The 19,947-nt window shown below is 42.4% G+C and overlaps 1 protein-coding gene across 1 annotated transcript in view; it reads right to left on the reverse strand.

Moving 5' to 3' along the window:
* The window catches only part of Nup54 (nuclear pore complex protein Nup54), a 43,212-nt gene that overhangs the window by 5,361 nt on the left and 17,904 nt on the right, over positions 1–19,947 (reverse strand). The window contains exons 3-15 of the mRNA XM_080268638.1: positions 19,497–19,547; positions 18,353–18,403; positions 16,199–16,246; positions 14,937–14,990; positions 14,320–14,367; positions 12,494–12,547; positions 7,390–7,474; positions 6,573–6,610; positions 5,959–6,096; positions 3,972–4,122; positions 3,119–3,255; positions 1,939–2,012; positions 196–277 (exon numbers count right to left, since the gene is read on the reverse strand). Of these exons, the coding sequence (XP_080124764.1) occupies positions 196–277; positions 1,939–2,012; positions 3,119–3,255; positions 3,972–4,122; positions 5,959–6,096; positions 6,573–6,610; positions 7,390–7,474; positions 12,494–12,547; positions 14,320–14,367; positions 14,937–14,990; positions 16,199–16,246; positions 18,353–18,403; positions 19,497–19,547 (1,011 nt within the window). The remainder of the gene's footprint in view (positions 1–195; positions 278–1,938; positions 2,013–3,118; positions 3,256–3,971; positions 4,123–5,958; positions 6,097–6,572; positions 6,611–7,389; positions 7,475–12,493; positions 12,548–14,319; positions 14,368–14,936; positions 14,991–16,198; positions 16,247–18,352; positions 18,404–19,496; positions 19,548–19,947) is intronic.

Below are 19,947 nucleotides of genomic sequence, written 5' to 3' on the forward strand. Positions count from 1 at the left end.
TGGTTTACTGGCCTAGGTGGTTTACTGGCCTAGATGGTTTACTGGCCTAGGTGGTTTACTGGCCTAGATGGTTTACTGGCCTAGGTGGTTTACTGGCCTAGATGGTTTACTGGCCTAGATGGTTTACTGGCCTAGATGGTTTACTGGCCTAGGTGGTTTACTGGCCTAGACGTAGATGGTTTACTGTACACCCACCTCGCTGTGGAGTGTCCAAGTATTCTTTCAGCTGCGCCTCAGTCAGACTCAAGAGTGGAATCACATCCTGAATACACAAGTTCTGCAAAGAGTGGACAAGGACTGAAAGCCACTGGAACAAAGAGGAATGCTAGGGCAGAGTGGAGAGAATGGAATGCGAGGAATGAAGAGAATGTATGTGGTATGTGTTAGGAATGTAATGTTGAAAGAATGTATGTGGTATGTGTTAGGAATGGTGTGCTGAAAGAGTGGATGTGGTATGTGTTAGGAATGTAATGCTGAAAGAGTGTATGTGGCATGTGTTAGGAATGTAATGCTGAATGAATGTATGTGGCATGTGTTAGGAATGTAATGCTGAAAGAGTGTATGTGGTATGTGTTAGGAATGTAATGCTGAAGAGAATGTATGTGGCATGTGTTAGGAATGTAATGCTGAAAGAGTGTACGTGGTATGTGTTAGGAATGTAATGCCGAAAGAGTGTATGTGGTATGTGTTAGGAATGTAATGCTGAAAGAGTGTATGTGGCATGTGTTAGGAATGTAATGCTGAAAGAGTGTATGTGGCATGTGTCTGGAATGTAATGCTGAAAGAGTGTATGTGGTATGTGTTAGGAATGTAATGCTGAAAGAATGTATGTGGTATGTGTTAGGAATGTAATGCTGAAAGAGTGTATGTGGTATGTGTTAGGAATGTAATGCTGAAAGAGTGTATGTGGTATGTGTTAGGAATGTAATGCTGAAGAGAATGTATGTGGCATGTGTTAGGAGTGTAATGCTGTATGGTAGTGAGACCTGGGCAGTAAATGAAGAGGATATTTCCAGGCTCAAATGTACAGAAATGACAGTGATTAGGTGGATGTGTAGTGTGTCCTTGAATGCAAGGCCTGGGGGAGCTGGATTTACAATGGAAGAGTTGGGAGGAAGGATGGGACTGGAGTGTATAGGTGTTGTGATGAGGAGGGGTAGACTGAGATGGTCTGAGCATGTGGCGAGGATGGAGGATGACAACTGGGTGTGGAGAGTGAGAAATGTGAATGATGGGGGTAGGGCTGTGAGAAGCAGACCAAAATTGACCTAGAATGAGGTCATAGAGTGTGACCTCAGGGATAAGGGACTGAATAGGGAGGCTGCCAGAGATCAAGCACCATGGAAAGCCGCCATTAGGTGACCAAGGCCAACGCATGCAAGCACACCGGAGTCTTTATAAACAATACGATACAATGTAAAGAAGAGAACAGGGAGAAGAAAGGAAGTATAAGCGAAACGACAGAATGATGAAAATCCAGAGAAAAGAATGAAGGAGATGGAATGAATCTATAAAAGAGAATGAAGAGAATTTAGAGGAAAGAATGAAGAGAATGAAAAGTATGTTGGGAAGGCGAAATGAAGAATGACGAGGAATGAAATGGAATGAGCACAGAGAGAAGAATGAAGGAAATGTACCAAGTAGAATGTATGGAATTTTGTGGAAAAGAATGCAAGAAAAAACATACCTAATGTTCATTATCATCATCAGTATTATCACCATCATCATCAGTATTATTGTCATCATCATCGTCAATCATCATCATCATCATTATCAACATCATCATCATCATCATCATCACTGTCATCATCATCATCATCACTGTCATCATCATCATCATCATCCAGACCTCTTCCTCACAGATCACACCAAGGAATGTGTGAGGGTCAAAACTAAGTCACCAAGGGGGAGGTGATCGGAGCCTTGCCAGCTGCTTACTTTGAGGGTCTGTGCGTTGGTCGGGCCCAGCATGTGTTGTGCGATGTCCGTGGCTGTGGCCCGCTGTTTTTCTCCTGGAATAATAATAATAATAATAATAAAGTAATAATAATAATAATGACCCATCCATCCATCATCCAATCCTACATTGCCCCATGAGGAGCGTAGGAGCCCGGGGCTAGGCAAGTTGGTCCTGACATTTAAGATGAGAGTGACCAGCCTCACTCATCTCTGAGTGGCATTACATGAGCAATGAACCCCAACCACCCCTTGGATATAAACCCACACAGGCTCAATCCGATTGGAGCGCCTTAATTACCCACTAAACCAGCAGGTGCCATAATTTGGTTATATGGTTACCACCCAGCATAGTAAATAGTTTCCTGGTGTACAGGAAACCATTTGGCTTGTCACTCAGTGCAGAGTCACCCACAGGCAGAAGGAAGAGGAAAGAATGAAGGAAAGAAAGACGGAAGAGGGAGTGTAAAGTCACCTACAGGCAGAAGGAAGAGGAAAGAAAGACAGAAGAGGACAGAAGGAAGAGAGGAAAGGGCAGACACCCAAAGCAGCAGTACATCGATAATTACGATGATGATAATAATAATAATAATAATAATAATAGTAATAATAATAATAAATAATCAGAATGCTATTTAATGAAGAATAATATAAGGATAAAATTAACTTGGCTTTCCAACTACAGAATTTATGTCTATCCATCCATCTATCTATCTATCTGCCCATCCATCCATCCACCCATCTATCTATCTATCTATCTATCCATCCATCCACCCATCTATCTATCTATCCATCTATCTATCTATCTACCCATCCATCCATCCACCTATCTATGTATCTATCCATCCATCTATCTATCTATCTATGGCCCATATTCTCATCGGTTCAGGAGGCTCCCTAACACCTTTTCCTAGGTGATTTATTTTGTTTATCACACCTTACTGTCCTCTTCTGTGTTACATAAATCCTTCCAATATCGCCATACTCTGCATAAATAACGTACAAAAGGATATTACCCAGCCATATCCAAAAATAAATCACTAAGGAAGAGGTGTTAGGGAGCTACTACTACTACTATTACTACAGCATTCAAAAGGACATTAACCAGCCATATCCAAAAATAAACCACTACGGAAGAGGTGTTAGGGGTGACGGTCCTTACCACTAGGGAGGGTTTGCTGGACGTAGAGACGGATGTTCGTCTTGTCAGCCGCGTCGGAGGTAAACAACTCCTCGACCACCACCTCATAGCCCGGGAAGAGCGGGTTTAGGGTCGATATGATTTGCTGTTTGTGTGCCCTGCCGATGAGGTGAGGACAGACGATTATTTAAGAGTGTATCTATCTATCTATCTATCTGTCTATCTATCTATATGTCTATCTATGTCTATCTATCTATCTATCTGTTTATCTATCTATCAACCTATATGCAGTGTCTATTATTGTGTCTATCTGTCTACCAATTTATTTATCTACTTATCTATCTATCTGTCTGTCTGTCTGTCTGTCTATCTATCTATTGTTTATGTGCTCTCCCGATAAGGTAAGGAAATCGGATTATTTAAGAGCGTACTGTATTTATCTATCTATCTATCTATCAAACTATATGCAGTGTCTATTTTTATATCTATCTGTCTACCAACTTATCTATCTATCTATCTATCAACCTCTATGCAGTGTCTATTTTTATGTCTATCTGTCTACCAATTTATTTATCTATCTGTCTACCAACCAATCTGTTTCTATCTATCTGTCTTCCAATCTATCTATCTATCTATCTATCTATCCACTACCTCATACCCAGGGAAGAGCGGGTTTAGGGTCGACAGAATTTGTTGTTTACGTGCTCTGGGGATAAGGGACGGAAGAGGGAGGCTGCCAGAGATCGAGCAGAAGCGGAGGTGGAAGGACTACACACACACACAAATGGGCTCCTGGCCTTGGGTTCCTTCTTCCTCGCATTAAAAAAATATAAAATAAATATATAGGCATAAAAAACGCTGGTGCAAGACTCACTCCACTTCCGCGAGGGGTTTGCCGAGGACGAGCTGCACCACGCCCTTCTCGTTGTGGTAGTTGGGGATGCGCGCGTAGCAGACCACCTTGAACCGACAATAGGGGTTCTCTGGGGTGAACTCCACTGGCGGCATGTTGGGCGCGTAGTAGCCTGTAAACAACTCACAATATAGCAACAGGTCAACTCTGGAACTGTCTCCCTCTGTCTGTATTTCCTGCTTAACTCTGGAACTGTCTCCCTCTGTCTGTATTTCCTGCTTAACTATGGAACTGTCTCCCTCTGTCTGTATTTCCTGATTAACTCTGGAACTGTACTAGCCTGTAATGTAAACAACTCACAATACAGCAACAGGTCAACTCTGGAACTGTACTAGCCTGTAATGTAAACAACTCACAATACAGCAACAGGTCAACTCTGGAACTGTACTAGCCTGTAATGTAAACAACTCACAATACAGCAACAGGTCAACTCTGGAACTGTCTCCCACTGTCTGTATTTCCTAATTAACTCTGGAACTGTCTCCTTCTGTCTGTATTTCCTGCTTCCTATGATCTCCAGTCTTTCAAATGCAGTGTGTCCAGGCATCTCAAAATGACCGGATCTTGAATCTGGCTCTCTCTTGTAGTTTTTTTCTCATGGAAGGAACAATAATTGCGGGCTTGCGGCCTTTGGTTCCTTCTTCCTCGCATTAAAAAAAAGAAAAAAAGACCCGGGCTGTAATGGGCTAATTGGGGGGCAGCCTGATTCAACAGTAGACCCGGGCTATAATGGGCTAATTGGGGGGAAGCCTGATTCAATAAAGCCAACAGTTTGTTATATCCGATGGTCCCCCCTTGAGGTGGGATTTCAGGCACATGTTTGAAAATGTGTACAACGGCATATGCTACAACTAACAATGAAAACTATACTCATTTTATACTAACTTGGCCCAGAATTTCACCCCTTTGCAGTTAATTTCACATTCCTGTCGTTGCACTTCTTCATGACTAGTACAGTATTATTATCTATCTATCTATAGCCAAATGACATAATCCCATAAGGGGGGCTGTTTGTCTTTGAGAGAGCTGTTTTACGGGGAGGGGCACTAATCCTCCACCAACCCACTTGTTGACACGTAGGGAACTCGCATGGGTTGGTTATATGGTTACCACCCAGCGTTGTAAATGGTTTCCTGGCTTACAGGAAACCATTTGGCTTGTCACTCAATGTAAAGCCACCTGAAATGGAAAGAAGAGTAATAAAAAGTGACAGGAAAGATGGGAGAAATAGGAAGAGAGGAGGGCAGACACAGAAAATGAATGATAAAGGTGAAGGAATAAGTAGCCAGCACTACATCAAGTGAGTGGATGATGGCTGCCACCATCTACCATGCAAATGAAAAATAACTAAATAAAAGAGAGCCAAATTCAAGATCTGCTCATTTGAGATGCCTGGACAAATTATGGACAATTAATATGGCCTGTTGAGGTTCCGATTATCAAACTGGAGTGAAGGGGAGAGTGAAGGCTGGACTAAATTCTATCTATCTATTTATCTATCTATAGCCCGACGCCCTAATCCCGCAAAAGGGTGGCTGCAGACAAAACGCCTCCAAGTTGCTCTGTCACCCACCCTTTGACTGCCCTCCCCCCAACTCACTCCCCCCTCCCGCAAATTCTTCATCCTTAAAAAAATGCTTCAGTTGAATACAATGATTTGGTGGCAGCAAGAATGGCAGGAAAAATACATACTGTCCTGTGATTAGATTGTGTACTGGTATTTCACACACACACACACACACACACACACACACACACACACACACACACACACACACACACAAAACTTAAAAAAAAAAGTGAAGAGAAAGAGAGAAAAAACACCCAACCCCATCAGTAACCCTTGCCGGCACCCCAGAGGGATGGTGTGGAGAAATATATGAGAGAGAGAGAGACAGAGAGACAGAGACAGACAGAGACATAGAGAGTGAGAGAGAGAGTCACTAACCCTTGCCGGCGCCCCAGAAGGCCTGCAGCTGGTTCCATCGGCGCAGCAACTCATCATTCTCGTTGTTGAAGTACGATGGGGTACAGATGGCCAGGTGCAGCGCGAGGGACTGGTCTGCCTGCTGCTGCTGGCTGGCGTCTGAAATGTGAGAGAGACGGTGTGAAAATATTCTCTCTCTCGCCACGGAAGGGTAAATGCCGAGAGCCAAGGAATTTGAAATGAGAGAGCCGTGTGTAGGAAATGTTTATGCTCTCCCCCTCCAACCCACTCTCATACACTCTCCTTGTCAGTCTCTCACTCTCCATCCTCTTCACATGGCCAAATCATCTCAAAGTTCTTCAACATTTTCAATCACACCCACATCATCATCACAATGCTCCTGTACATCATCACCTATCTATCCATCTATCTATTTACCTATTGCCAGACTCCTTAATCCCATAAGGGGTGGCCACAAACAAATCACCTCCATGTCACCCTGTCCCCTGCCATTTTGCTGCCCTCCCCCAGCTTACACCCCCCCTCTCTCACATACCTCTCCACTCCATCCCTCCATCTCATCCTCGGTCTCCCCCTCCCTCCTCATATTAACTACACATCACATAACAACCCACCTGCAGCCTGCGTGCCAAAGCCTGTAGACGTCTTGTTTCTGAAAATATAGGGAGAAGACATTATAGATAATTATATCTATTTCTATCTATCTATCTATTGCCAGAGGCTTTAATCCCATAAGGGGTGGCCACAAACAAACTGCCTCCATGCTGCCCTGTCCCCCGCCATTTCGCTGCCCTCCCCCCAGCTCACACACCCCTCTCTCATATATCTCTAAAGCCTGTAATGCATCCAACCTTACTGACGGTATTCCATGGTGACAAATATGTGGTGAACAATATTGGATAAATACAAAAATATTCTTAATTTACTTAGTAGTTGTGGTGCTGGTATTGGTAGTAGTTGTAGTGAAGGTATAGTAGTAGTAGTAGTAGTAATAGTAGCAGTAGTAGTAGTAGTAGTGGTGGTGGTGGTAGTAGTAGTAGTATTTGTTGTTACTGCTTAATCCCAATGTTTTTCTGAGCAGACCCGTCAATCACAGGTCAGCAACTGGTTCTGTGGGGCCGTGCTACAGGTACAGTACAGTACATACACCGTGTGGGGATCCGGCGCCCCCTTGTGGTACACACCGCCTCACTCGGGTCAGACCAGGCCCTTCTCATGGTCAGGTAGAGGGAGAGGCAGACCGAAAAAGACCTCAATAAGGGACTAAATAGGGAGGCTGCCAGAGATTGAGCAGTGTGGAGCTGGCATTAGGTAACCAAGGCAGATGCATGCAAGCAGGTTGGAGCCCCCATAAACTACGAGAAATAGGCCACAGAAGGACAATACTCCCTGCCAAATTAGAGTGAAAGGAGTATATGGCCCAGCACTCACCCAAAACCCAGCAGAAAGCCGCCTGACGAGCCAGTGGTGGGCGTGCCAAAGCCAAAGATGGGCTTGGCTTGGTTCGTGTTCCAGCCTGGAGGGAAAAAAAATCATCATCATCATTATCATCATTATCCACACTGCCTCTTCCACCATCAGGCATCCATCATCATCATCATCATCATTATCATCATCCACACCTCTCCCACCATCAGGCATCCATCATCATCATCATCATCATCATTATCATCCAGTCCTTCTCTCTCACTCTAAGGCATCATCATCATCACTATCATCACCCCCCCCCCAAAAAAAAATACACATTACTTATGTATCTTACATTAAAAAAATATAATAACAACAATAATAATAATAGTAATAATAAAAATAATAATAATAATAACAATAATAATAATAATAATAATAAAACAATAATAAAATAATAATAAATAATAATAATAATAACAATAATAATACAATAATAATAACAGTAATAAAATAATAACAATAATAATAATAATAATAACTAATAATAATGATAATAATAATAATAATAACAATAATAATAATAATAATAATAATAATAATAATAATAAACATGGCCAAACCACTTCAATGTGTTTCTCCTAATGCCTTCTATCACATTACAATTCTTCTTTTCACTATATTACATCTCCACATAGCTTTTGGACACTACATTCTGATTTAAAGATAGTTTGTGCTCATAACTGCCAATTAACTTTTTTTTTTTTATGCAAGGAAGAAGGAACCAAAGGCCAGGAGCCCACAAACCATTCCTTCCAAGAAAAAAACAAAAACAATACAAAGGAGAGCCAAATTCAAGATGCGTTCATTTTGAGATGCCTGGACACACTGCGTTTGAAAGACTGGAGGTCATAGGAAGCAGGAAATACAGACAGAGGGAGACAGTTCCAGAGTTGACCTGTTGCATAAATGAAGGACTGGGAGTAATGGTTAATTCTATGTGAAATAAGCTGCAAACGAGACTCTGGGCCAAGTTAAAGTGAGTGAAGTATAGGAAGCTGTGTTAGTAAGAATTCTTGACAGACGAAAATACGAGAAGGAGAGAGAGAAGGAGAGAAAAGCCAGTCCTGTTATATAAGTGGGATTTGTTAATGAAAGACAGCTTGGATGGTGGAAACTCATATAATGGATTGAGAGAGAGAGAGAGAGAGAAGCAACTGATATAATCGAGTATATAACTTATGGTAAAAATAGGGTTGGGTTAACAGGAGAGAGAGAGAGAGAAGCAACTGGTATAATAGAGTATATAACATATGGTAAAAATAGGGTTGGGTTAACAGGAGAAAGAGAGAGAGAGCAACTGGTATAACGGAGAACATAACTTATGGTAAAAATAGGGTTAAGTTAACAGACCCTGCTGGCATCACCAAATTTCAGTTTAAATTGCCCATTCTTGTATCACTGGTCTCTTGTGTAGTAGATATTTGTATTTTTTTTTCTTTTTAATGCAAGAAAGAAGGAACCAAAGGCCAGGAGCCCCCATGAGCGTTCCCTCCAAGAAAAAAACAAAAACAAGAGAGAGACAAATTCAAATTCAAGATAAACAGACAACAGCGAGACAAATTCAAATTCAAAATCCTGTATAGTCAAGTTTATTTTTACCTCACAATGCTCCCTATGGCCTGTCAGCCCAGTTAATGGATATATATGAAGTCTGGGCAATGGTCCCCAACCTTTTCTATGCTTCTGGCCACATTTACCAATATTAATATAGAAGAGGGTGCCAGGAAAAAAAAAACAAATTCACACACACACACACACACACACACACACACACACACACACACACACACACACACACACACACAAATCTGGGCCAAGTTACAGTGAAAAGAGTATTGAAGGTGTGAGAGGGCCAAGTTAGAGTGAAAAGAGTATTTAAAATGAGAGCCATCCACTGCCACCACATGAAAACAAAGCAGAGAGAGTGCATGTTCGTACTCACAAGAGGTTCCCGGCAATGTGTTAGTGGTGCTGCTGCCGAGGGTGCCCAGGCCAAAGGAAGGTGGCTTGGGGCCCCCACCAAAGTTTGAGAGAAAGCCACCGAACCCTGCTGAAGGTGAGGTTAGTGAGGATGTTAGTAGGAAGCTGGGAAGTTAGTAGGGAGCTGAAGGTAGGATTAGTATGGATGTAGTAGGAAGCTGGGAAGTTAGTAGGGAGCTGAAGGTGAGGTTAGTGAGGATGTTAGTAGGAAGCTGGGAAGTTAGTAGGGAGCTGAAGGTAGGATTAGTATGGATGTTAGTAGGAAGCTGGGAAGTTAGTAGGGAGCTGAAGGTGAGGTTAGTGAGGATGTTAGTAGGAAGCTGGGAAGTTAGTAAGGAGCTGAAGGTGAGGTTAGTGAGGATGTTAGTAGGAAGCTGGGAAGTTAGTAGGGAGCTGAAGGTGAGGTTAGTGAGGATGTTAGTAGGAAGCTGGGAAGTTAGTAGGGAGCTGAAGGTGAGGTTAGTGAGGATGTTAGTAGGAAGGTAGGAAGCTGGGAAGAACATGTGATACAGTATGGATGTTAGAGTGAAGCTGGGAGAGAAAAGTGATGCAGTACAGATGTTAGCAGAGAACAAGTGATGCAGTACAGATGTTAGCAGAGAACAAGTGATGCAGTAGGGATGTTAGTAGGAGCTGAGAGAGACAAGTGATGCAGTACAGATGTTAGCAGGAAGCTGGGAAGAACAAGTGATGCAGTACAGATGTTATTAGGGAGCTGGGATGAACAAATGATGCAGTACAGATGTTAGTAGGAAGCTGGGAAGAACAAGTAATGCAGTACAGATGTTAGTAATGAGCTGGGGAGAACAAATGATGCAGTACAGATGTTAGTAGGGAGCTGAGATGAACAAGTGATGAGGTAAAGGGCACAGTCATTAATGTTAGTCTAATAAAGCAAAGAGAATAACGTATGAACAGCCAAACTGCATTTAACTACCCACAAGTAAGGGATCCGAGGAAGTTGAAAATACTGACTTTTTTTCCCCACTTTTGGCATAAATTGTGCTTGGAATAGAAAGATATTGAGTGAAAATAGCTCTGACTTATCACATACTTTTTATTTAATGCAAGAAAGAAGGAACCAAAGGCCATGAGCCCACAAAATTGTTCCCTCCAAGAAAAACCAAAAACAACATGACAGGGAGCTGAAAAATGTTATGCAGATCAAACAAGACCAGGGATGAGGCCATAGAGTGTGACCTCAGAGATAAGCGAATGAATAGGGAGGCTGCCAGAGATCAAGCAGCGTGAAGAGCCGCCATTAGGTGACCAAGGCCGACGCATGCAAGCAAGTTGGAGCCTTTATAAATGAAAACAAAAAAACGTATGATTTAGCAGGAAACGAGGAAAATAATAAGCAATTTCCCAAACACCGCAAAAAGATGGATGGTCGTTGATATTGTACGTTTGTTCTTTATGACAAAACTGAAAGATTGTAACATTGTTCATCAGGTACCATACTTTATATATTACATCTATTTTCACACAACATTTATCTACTTCAAACACTATCTATCTATCTACCTACTGCCAGACGCCTTAATCATGTAAGGGGTGGCCACAAACAAATCGCCTCCATGTCACCCTGTCCCCTGCCATTTCACTGCCCTCCCCTCAACTTACACTCCCCTCTCTCACATACCTCTCTACTCCATCCCTCCATCTCATCCTTGACCTCCCCCTCCCTCTTGCCCCCTCCATGTCACTCATATACACTCCCCTAGTTAGTCTCTCAATCTCAACCCCTCCAACTTATGCCCCCCCTCTCTCACATACCTCTCTACTCCATCCCTCCATCTCATCCTTGGTCCACCCCCCTCCACCTCACTCACACTCTCCTAGTTAGTCTCTCACTCTCCATCCCTCCAACTTACACCCTCCATCTCATCCTCATTCTCTACCTCCCTCTCCCCCCTCCACCTCACTCACACACACTCTCCTAGTTAGTCTCTCACTCTCCACTCTCAATATTTTCAACTTCCTTACAACTCTATGAATATTTCCCTTTGGTTTTACTATACAATTTGCTTCCCTCGTCTTGAATATTATAATGCAAGTGTAGGAAGGAGAGAGGCTGGCTGTTCAATTTATGACTGTCTATCACTCATTTCAGTCAGTAATGGAAAACTATCTATCTACCTATCTATCTATCAACCAATCTATCTATCTATCTATCTCCTTATCTACAGCCAGACGCTATAATCCCATTAGGGGTGGACATTCGTCTTTGAGTTAGTTGTTTTACAGGGAGGGGCACTAACCCTCCGCCAACCCACTTGTTGACACGTAGGGAACACCCATGGGTTGGTTATATGGTTACCACCCAGCGTTGTAAATGGTTTCCTGGCTTACAGGAAACCATCTGGCTTGTCACTCAATGTAAAGCCACCTGAAAAGGAAAGAAGAGTAATAAAAAGTGACAGGAAAGATGGGAGAAATAGGAAGAGAGGAGGACAGACACAGAAAAAGAATGATAAAGGTGAAGGAAGAAGTAGGCAGCACTACATCAAGTGAGTGGATGATGGTATGAAAGAGGAAGAGAGGAGGGCAGAAACAAAATGATAAATATAAAGGAAGATGCAAGCAGCATTACATCAAGTGAGTGGATGATGGTAAGAAAGAGGATGAGAGGTGGAAAGAATGATGAAGGTGAAGGAAGAAATTGGCAGCTCTACATCAAGTGAGTGGATGACGGTCACCACCACCTAACACATTAATTACTGAAATAAATAACTATAACCTATACACCATTTATCTCTACACAAATTAATGATATGGGGAAAAATAATTCAGATGTAAAGAACTACTAATATACCACCAAACACTGTAAACAGACTTGGAATATGAAACCTGATTATTATTATTATTATTATTATTATTATGAATGTTGTTGTTGTTGTTATTATCATTATTATGGCTGTACTTTTATTATGATTATTACTGTATTATTATTATTACCTGTATTATTATTATTATTATTATTATTATTATTGTCATTATTATTATTATTATTATTACTACTACTACTACTTCTGTGTTAATATTACATTTACTATTATTACTATTATTATTATTATCAACTTACCTGTCCCTGTGCTGGAGGCTGCTGGGTTGGCAGTGCCGAAGGTGGAGCCAAATGCTGCAAAATATATATATATACGAATTAAAACAACACCTGCCGAGGACGATAAAAACACACACACACACACACACACACACACACACACACACACACACACAGGCAGATCTATTGCCCTGGGTTCACTTAAAAGAAATGGGTTAAGGAATTTGCCTGATCATGCATATTTAATCTGTGCTCTCTCACTTCCAGGCAATCTTCTGGAATACTCTATCTATCTATCTATCTGTCTACCTATCTATCTATCTATCTCTATCTCTTTCTATATATACCTATCTGTCTATCTCTCTATCTTTTTCTATACCTATCTATCTAACTATCTCTTTCTATACCTACCTATCTATCTATCTAACTATCTCTTTCTATATACACCTATCTATCTATCTATCTATCTATCTTTTTCTATACCTATCTATCTATCTAACTAACCATCTCTTTCTATACTTATCTATCCATCTATCTATCTCTTTCAATGCCTATCTATCCGTCTATCTATTTCTTTCTATACCTATCTATCTATCTAACTAACCATCTCTTTCTATACTTATCTATCCATCTATCTATCTCTTTCAATGCCTATCTATCTATCTATCTCTTTCTATATATACCTATCTATCTATCTAACTAACCATCTCTTTCTATACCTATCTATCCATCTATCTATCTCTTTCAATGCCTATCTATGTCTATCTATCTCTTTCTATACCTGTCTATCTACCTCTTTCTACACCAATCTATCAATGTATATCTATCTATTTGTATACCTATCTATCTATTTATTTATTTGTATACCTATCTATCTATATCTATCTATACCTATCTATCTATCTATCTATCAGGCAGTCACCATATAAAACTAGATGTATAAGAAACAGATCATTTTGTCATTCTCATCAAGTAAGGAAGCTCCCTAACACCTCTTCCTTAGTGATTTATTTTTGGATATGGCTGGCTAATATCCTTTTGTATGTTATTTATGCAGAGTATGGCGATATTGGAAGGACTAATGTAACACAGAAAAAGGGCATTTAGAAGTAATAAACAAAATAAATCACTTAGGAAAAGGTGTTAGGGGCTTCTTTCACCAACAAGAAAACGTGCAAAACAAAAAGACCAGGACTTGTATTCTTATCGGTTGAGGACGCTCCTTAACACCTTTTCCTATGTGATTTATTTTCTTTATTACGTCTTACTGCCCTCTTCTGTGTTATATAATCCTTCCAGTATCGCCATACTGTGCATAACTAACATCCAAGGAAATTAACCAGCCATATTAAAAAATAAATCACTTAGGAACAGGTGTTCGGGAGCCTCCATAACCCAGAACCTTACATACACAAATCTATCTATCTATCTATCTATCTATCAATCAATCAATCAATCTATCAAATTATCTGTCCATCTATCTAACTATCTATCTATCTATCTAGAGCCAGATGCCTTAATCCCATAATATGTGGCCACAAACAAACTGCCTCCAGGTCGCCCTGTCCCCTGCCATTTTGCTGCCCTCCCCCCAGCTTACACCCCCCCTCTCTCATATACCTCTCCACTCCATCCCTCCATCTCATCTACAGTCTCCCCCTCCACCTCATTCACAGACTCTTCTAGTTAGTCTCTCACTTTCCATCCCTACAACTTACACCCCCCTCTCTACTCCATCCCTCAATCTCATCCTTAGTCTCCCCCTCCACCTCACTCACTCTCTCCTAGTTAGTCTCTCACTCTCCTCTCCACGTACACGAATGAGACAATGGATTAATACCACTTACGGGATGGTGTGGCGGATGTGGCGGCTGGTGTGGTTCCGAATGTGAAACCTGGAATGAATGGTTATCAATTATTGACATGAGAGAGAGAGACAGACAGAGACAGAGACAGAGACAGACAGACTGAGTGAGAGAGAGAGAGAGAGAGAGAGAGAGAGAGAGAGAGAGAGAATTCTGGTACAGCAAAAAAGTCAACACACATGATCATTTGTACCTGAACCACTGTGGTGAGTGGAAATGATGGGTGGCAGACACAGGAGAGAGATCAAATTCTATTCTCTAACATCTCACACTTTAAAGAATAGTGTACTGGTGTTGTGTATTGGTGTAGTGCATTGGTGTAGTGTATTGGTGTTGTGTATTGGTGTTGTGTACTTCAGACTTCACAGAACAGTGTATTGGTGTTGTGGTGAGTCACTACAACACTCTTCTCATTAGTCTCTCACTCTCCATCCTTCCACATGGCCAATGCACCTCAAAGTATTTTTTTTAAAGCTTTCTATCACATCCACCTCCACATCACAACGCTCCTTCACTTCCTCATTTGTCAGTCAGTCTCTCCACATAACGCTACATGCTCCTCTCAAACAAGTGAACACGGATTACAAGCAACACCTCACCTGTGGACGGCTGGGTGCCTGTCGTCCCGAACGTGTTGCTCCCAAAACCGAAGCCTGCAAAGAAAAGAATATGAGGGTGACAGGCCATTCCATTTTACCCCTTATGAGACACAAACAATGGATAGACAGACTGAGGAAGGTAAGTTAGACAACCACATACAGGATGTGAAAGACTGAGGCACTGAAGGGGCCTACATGTGGTGGCATTGTGCACCCTGGGTAGAGCAACTGCAGCATCCACCAGAGGGTCAAACCTTCTCCTACTTCCCTGCACCTCACCAAGGGAAGGATCCTTGTCCAAACTTGGTGGGAGGCTGTCTACTACATGGAGGTGCCAATCCCTACATGTTGTATGTACTGTACTATACCTGTAGGACAGCCCCACAGAAGTAACTGCTTACCCATGGCTAATGGGTCTGCTCAGCCTGACAGACGAGGGTTACACAACATCAATAACAAAGACGGAGAACACCAGTACGGTACAGCTAAACAGAAAAGGGATGACAATAGCTCAATGGAGAAAAAGATAATGCTATGACTGTACATCCTTATCATAGTGCCTGTTTGTGATGAACATCATAGTGTTAATTTACTGTCGCAACTCAGCATTCAAGGTGAAGAGATGGCATTATTATGCCAAGTCAGAGTATAAGGAGTACATCAAGTGAGCCTGCCTGATCAATTCTGCATGGATAATATGTAAAACCAAAAAGGATAATGTTGTTGCTGAGTACCCTGCCTGTCTGGTCAAGAAGACCTATCAACTGTATGCAAAAAACTGCCCCAGCAGAAGTGTCCCTGCAGTGAACCAATGTTCCCCCATGGTGGACCACAGTGAGATGCAGCAAAGTGTGTGGAGATTTGGTTCCTGGATGGATGCCACATTTCCATCTTTCCACCCAGCTAATAGTGACACCATAGCAGGCTCCACATCACCCCATTATTTGGTTACACAGTTACCATACAGTATTGTACATGGTTTCCTTGGTTACAGGACACCATTAGGCCTGTCAGTGCAGAACCACCTGAAGTGGAAGGAAGAGTAAGAAAAGGTGACAGGAAGGATGAAAGAAACAGGAAAAGACGAAGACAGGCACAGAAGTAGAATGATAAAGGCGAAGAGAGAAGCAGACAGCACTACATAAAGTGAGTGGATGAAGCTGCCATCACCTACCACAATGACAATGAAGGAAGGAGACAGAACATCCTGACCTGACCTGGTGTGACCTACCCTCTGCCCACCCCATGACCCCAACACCCACCTGTCGACTGGGCGGTGGTGGCTGTGTTCGTGCTACCAAAACTGAAGCCTGGAGAGATAAAAGATTGCAGTGTTATATAGTGTGCAACATTTCAATACAGCATCAATATTATCATCATTGTCATCAACAGCACCAATCATCAATCATCGACATCATCAATCATCATCATCATTGTCATCCTCATCATCATTATCACCATCATCATCATCATGAGAGAGAGAGAGAGAGAGAGAGAGAGAGAGAGACCTATGTAAATAACCACCTAATTAAATGAGCCAATAAACCCCTACCAACCCTCAGATACAAACCCCAACAGAGCACCTGAACCCACTGGACCACCATTACAATTCAAAAGCCATCCACTCACCTGATGTTCCTGTCGGCACTCCAGTGCCACCGCCAAAGCTAAAACCTGTGGGAGGAAATAATATCTGGTAGTAGTAGTAGTAGTAGTTGCAGTGGTAGTAGTAGCTGTAGTAGTAGTAGTACACACTACGTTAGTCAGTTTCAAGGAGTCTAATGCACCGATTTTGCCAGCTGAGGACAGGTGGAATTGGTAACACTGTGTGATGCTCTCAGGCGGTGATTGGTCAATTCCCGTCGTGTTTGAACGGCACCAAACTGATTCTGTATTCCAACCAAAACTCATTTATTTGTACGATACCGGATTATACAGATACAAATTAAAGCGATGATATCTTCAATGATAAATATGTGCCTTTTGAATTATCAGAGATAAACCTGAATGACACTGATAACAAAACTAAGTCAAGTCTCAACTGGACGCGTACGGACAACAGTCAGCGAATGATTTATGTGTATTTGTTTAAACTGTAATTTCATTATGTTTGATTCCGCTCACATGGCACATGGTCTTATTATAGTGGCACAATTCGACTATTATTTTCTCATGGGGTTTGCTCTTATCTTACTTACTGTGAACTTAACAATCACCCCTCGTACACACGGTCTGCATGGGACTCTTTAAACACTAGACCACCAGGCATTTACACCACCAGCAACTCACCTGATGCGCCACTCGTACCAGGTGCGGTGCCACTGGTGCCAAAACTGAAACCTACACGACAAAATGACCAGCTTAGTACGGAAGGAAACAACCAAGTACAGAGGTATCACAGAAAAAGGCCAGTCTGTCTATCTTTCTGTCTGTCTACCTATCTATCTTTCTATCTATCTGTCTTTCTATTTATCTATCTATAGCCTGACACCTTAATCCCATAAGGGGTGGCCACATGCAAATTGCCTCTGTGTCATCCTCTCCCCTGCCATTTTGCTGCCCTCTTCTAACTTACACTCCCCTCTCTCATATACAGTACCTCTCCATTCCATCCCTCCATCTCATCCCCAGTCTACCCCTCCCTCTCTGCCTCTCCATCTCACCCACATATTCTCTCCTAGACCTCTCTATTCCATCCCTCCACCTCATCTTCAGTCTACCCCATCCTCTCTGCCCCTCCACCTCACTGATTAACACATTCCTAGTAAGTCTCTCATTCTCTATCCTCTCCACATGGCCAAACCACTTCAATGTATTTCTCCAAACACTATGTATAACATCCACACTACATTCCTTCAATTCCTCATTTGTCAGTCTGTCCTTTTCGTGTCACTCATTCATTAATTCATCATCTAATCCTGTGTTGCCCCATGAGAAGCGTAAGAGCCCTGGGGTAGGCAAGCTGGTCCTGACATTTAAGATGAGAGTGACCAGCCTCACTCATCCCTGAATGGCATTATGTGAGCAATAAACCTAAACCACCCCTTGGATATAAACCTACAGAGGAGCACCTTAAATACTCACTGAACCACCAAGCGCCATAACTTGATTATATGGTTACCACTCAGTGTAGTAAATGGTTTCCTGGTGCACAGGAAATCATTTGGCTTGTTACTCAGCGTTGAGATCATAAGGCAGCACTACACTGAGTGAGTAGATGATGGCCACCCCCACCTACCATGTCAAAACACACACACACACACACACACACACAAAGGGGGGGGGGAGGCAGCAGCAGCGTTGGCAGTGGTGATGGTGGTTCAAATTTATAATAAGCCTGGGTCCATCACAACAACAACAACCACCACCACCACCACCACCACCATCGCATATTCATCCCACCCTCATCCACTCACCTGAAGTTCCGGGTGTGGCGCCTGCTGTGTTTCCAGTACCAAAACTAAAGCCTGAAAAATAAATAAATAAAAATACTGTACAACTACATCCAGCAGAGGGGGTTTAATCACATCTGACATTCAATAGCCAGGTGCAGTCAGATGGAAGGGAAAATTTGACTAGCAACCAAGAAGATTCATTCCTAAATCATAGATAAAACTGTGTGAAATTTATGTATATACTATCTATCTATTTATCTATTGCCAAACACCTTAATCCCATAAGGGGTGGCCACAAACAAATTGCCTCCCTGTTGTCCTATCCCCTGCCATTTCACTGCCCTGCTCCCAGCTCACACCCCCCTCTCTCATATACCTCTCCACTCCATACAATACAGTAAAATCTCCCCATAATGAACTAACTGGGGAGAAGCCTGATCCGATAAAGCCAATAGTCTGCTATGTCCAATGGCCCCCCTGAGGCGGGATTTCAAGCACGTTTGAAAATGAGTACAACAGCATATTCTGGCACTAAAAACAAAAACTATACCCTTTTCACACTAACTTGGTCCATTTTACCCTCTTGCAGTTTATTTCACATCCCAGTCATAGCACTTCTCCATGACTAGTACAGTATTACTATTTACAACTCAGCAATCATGATGGGGAGGGGGAAAGTTCACACCAGGTTGGGGAAAACTGGGTAGGAAACACATGAACTGCCACACATTCATTTTTATTCAATTTCTTTTCTTCAATTATAAAGGCTCCAACTTGCTTCCATGCATCAGCCTTGGTCACCTAATGGCGGACCTCCATGCTGCTCGATCTCTGGCAGCCTCCCTATTCAGTCCCTTCTCCCTGAGGTCACACTCCATGACCTCATCCCCTGTCTTTTTCAGTCTGCCTCTCACTACTCTACCCTCGACATTCACACTTCTCATCTTCCACACCCAATTGTCATCCTGCATCCTCTCCACATGTCCAAACCATCTCAATCTACCCCTTCCCATCACAGCACCGGTACACTCCAGTCCCATCCTTCCTCTCAACTCTTCCATTGTAAACCTAGCCCCCCCAAGCCTGACATTCAAGGACGCACTACACATCCACCTCATCACTGTCATTTCTGTACGTCTGAGCAGTGCCAGGCCTCACCACCCACCTGTGCCTCCTGTCGTGGTCCCTCCAGTGTTGGCTGTTCCGAAGGTAAACGCTGAAAGAAAACACACGCGTTAATTCGAGGTTTAATGCAATGCTAGTCAAGAAAAAAGTACTGTTCTGTTTTATGGTAGAGAGAGAGAAATTATGAGATTAAGGCAGCAGGCAATAGACAGACAGATATAGATAGACAGGTTAACCTACTACCCTGAAGAGGTTATAATGTATGTTTCTCTATCATAAACAGGTCAGTGAGCAGGTGGAAACAAGGCCAATATTACATAATCATCATCATCATCATCCAGACCTCCTTTCCCACCCTAGGCAAAGGTGAGGAGTAGCAATGTCCAAACAGCCCAAATTTGCCCAATCCAATGGGCCATGCTTCCATTCACTCATCATTCAAGCCCCCGGAATCCTGGCTCTATTGGATATGCCAAACACATTCACTATGT

The sequence above is a fragment of the Coenobita brevimanus genome, chromosome 28 (genome assembly GCF_032717465.1).
Source record: "Coenobita brevimanus isolate Jiangsu-jjx chromosome 28, ASM3271746v2, whole genome shotgun sequence".
Taxonomy (NCBI): Eukaryota; Metazoa; Arthropoda; class Malacostraca; order Decapoda; family Coenobitidae; genus Coenobita; species Coenobita brevimanus.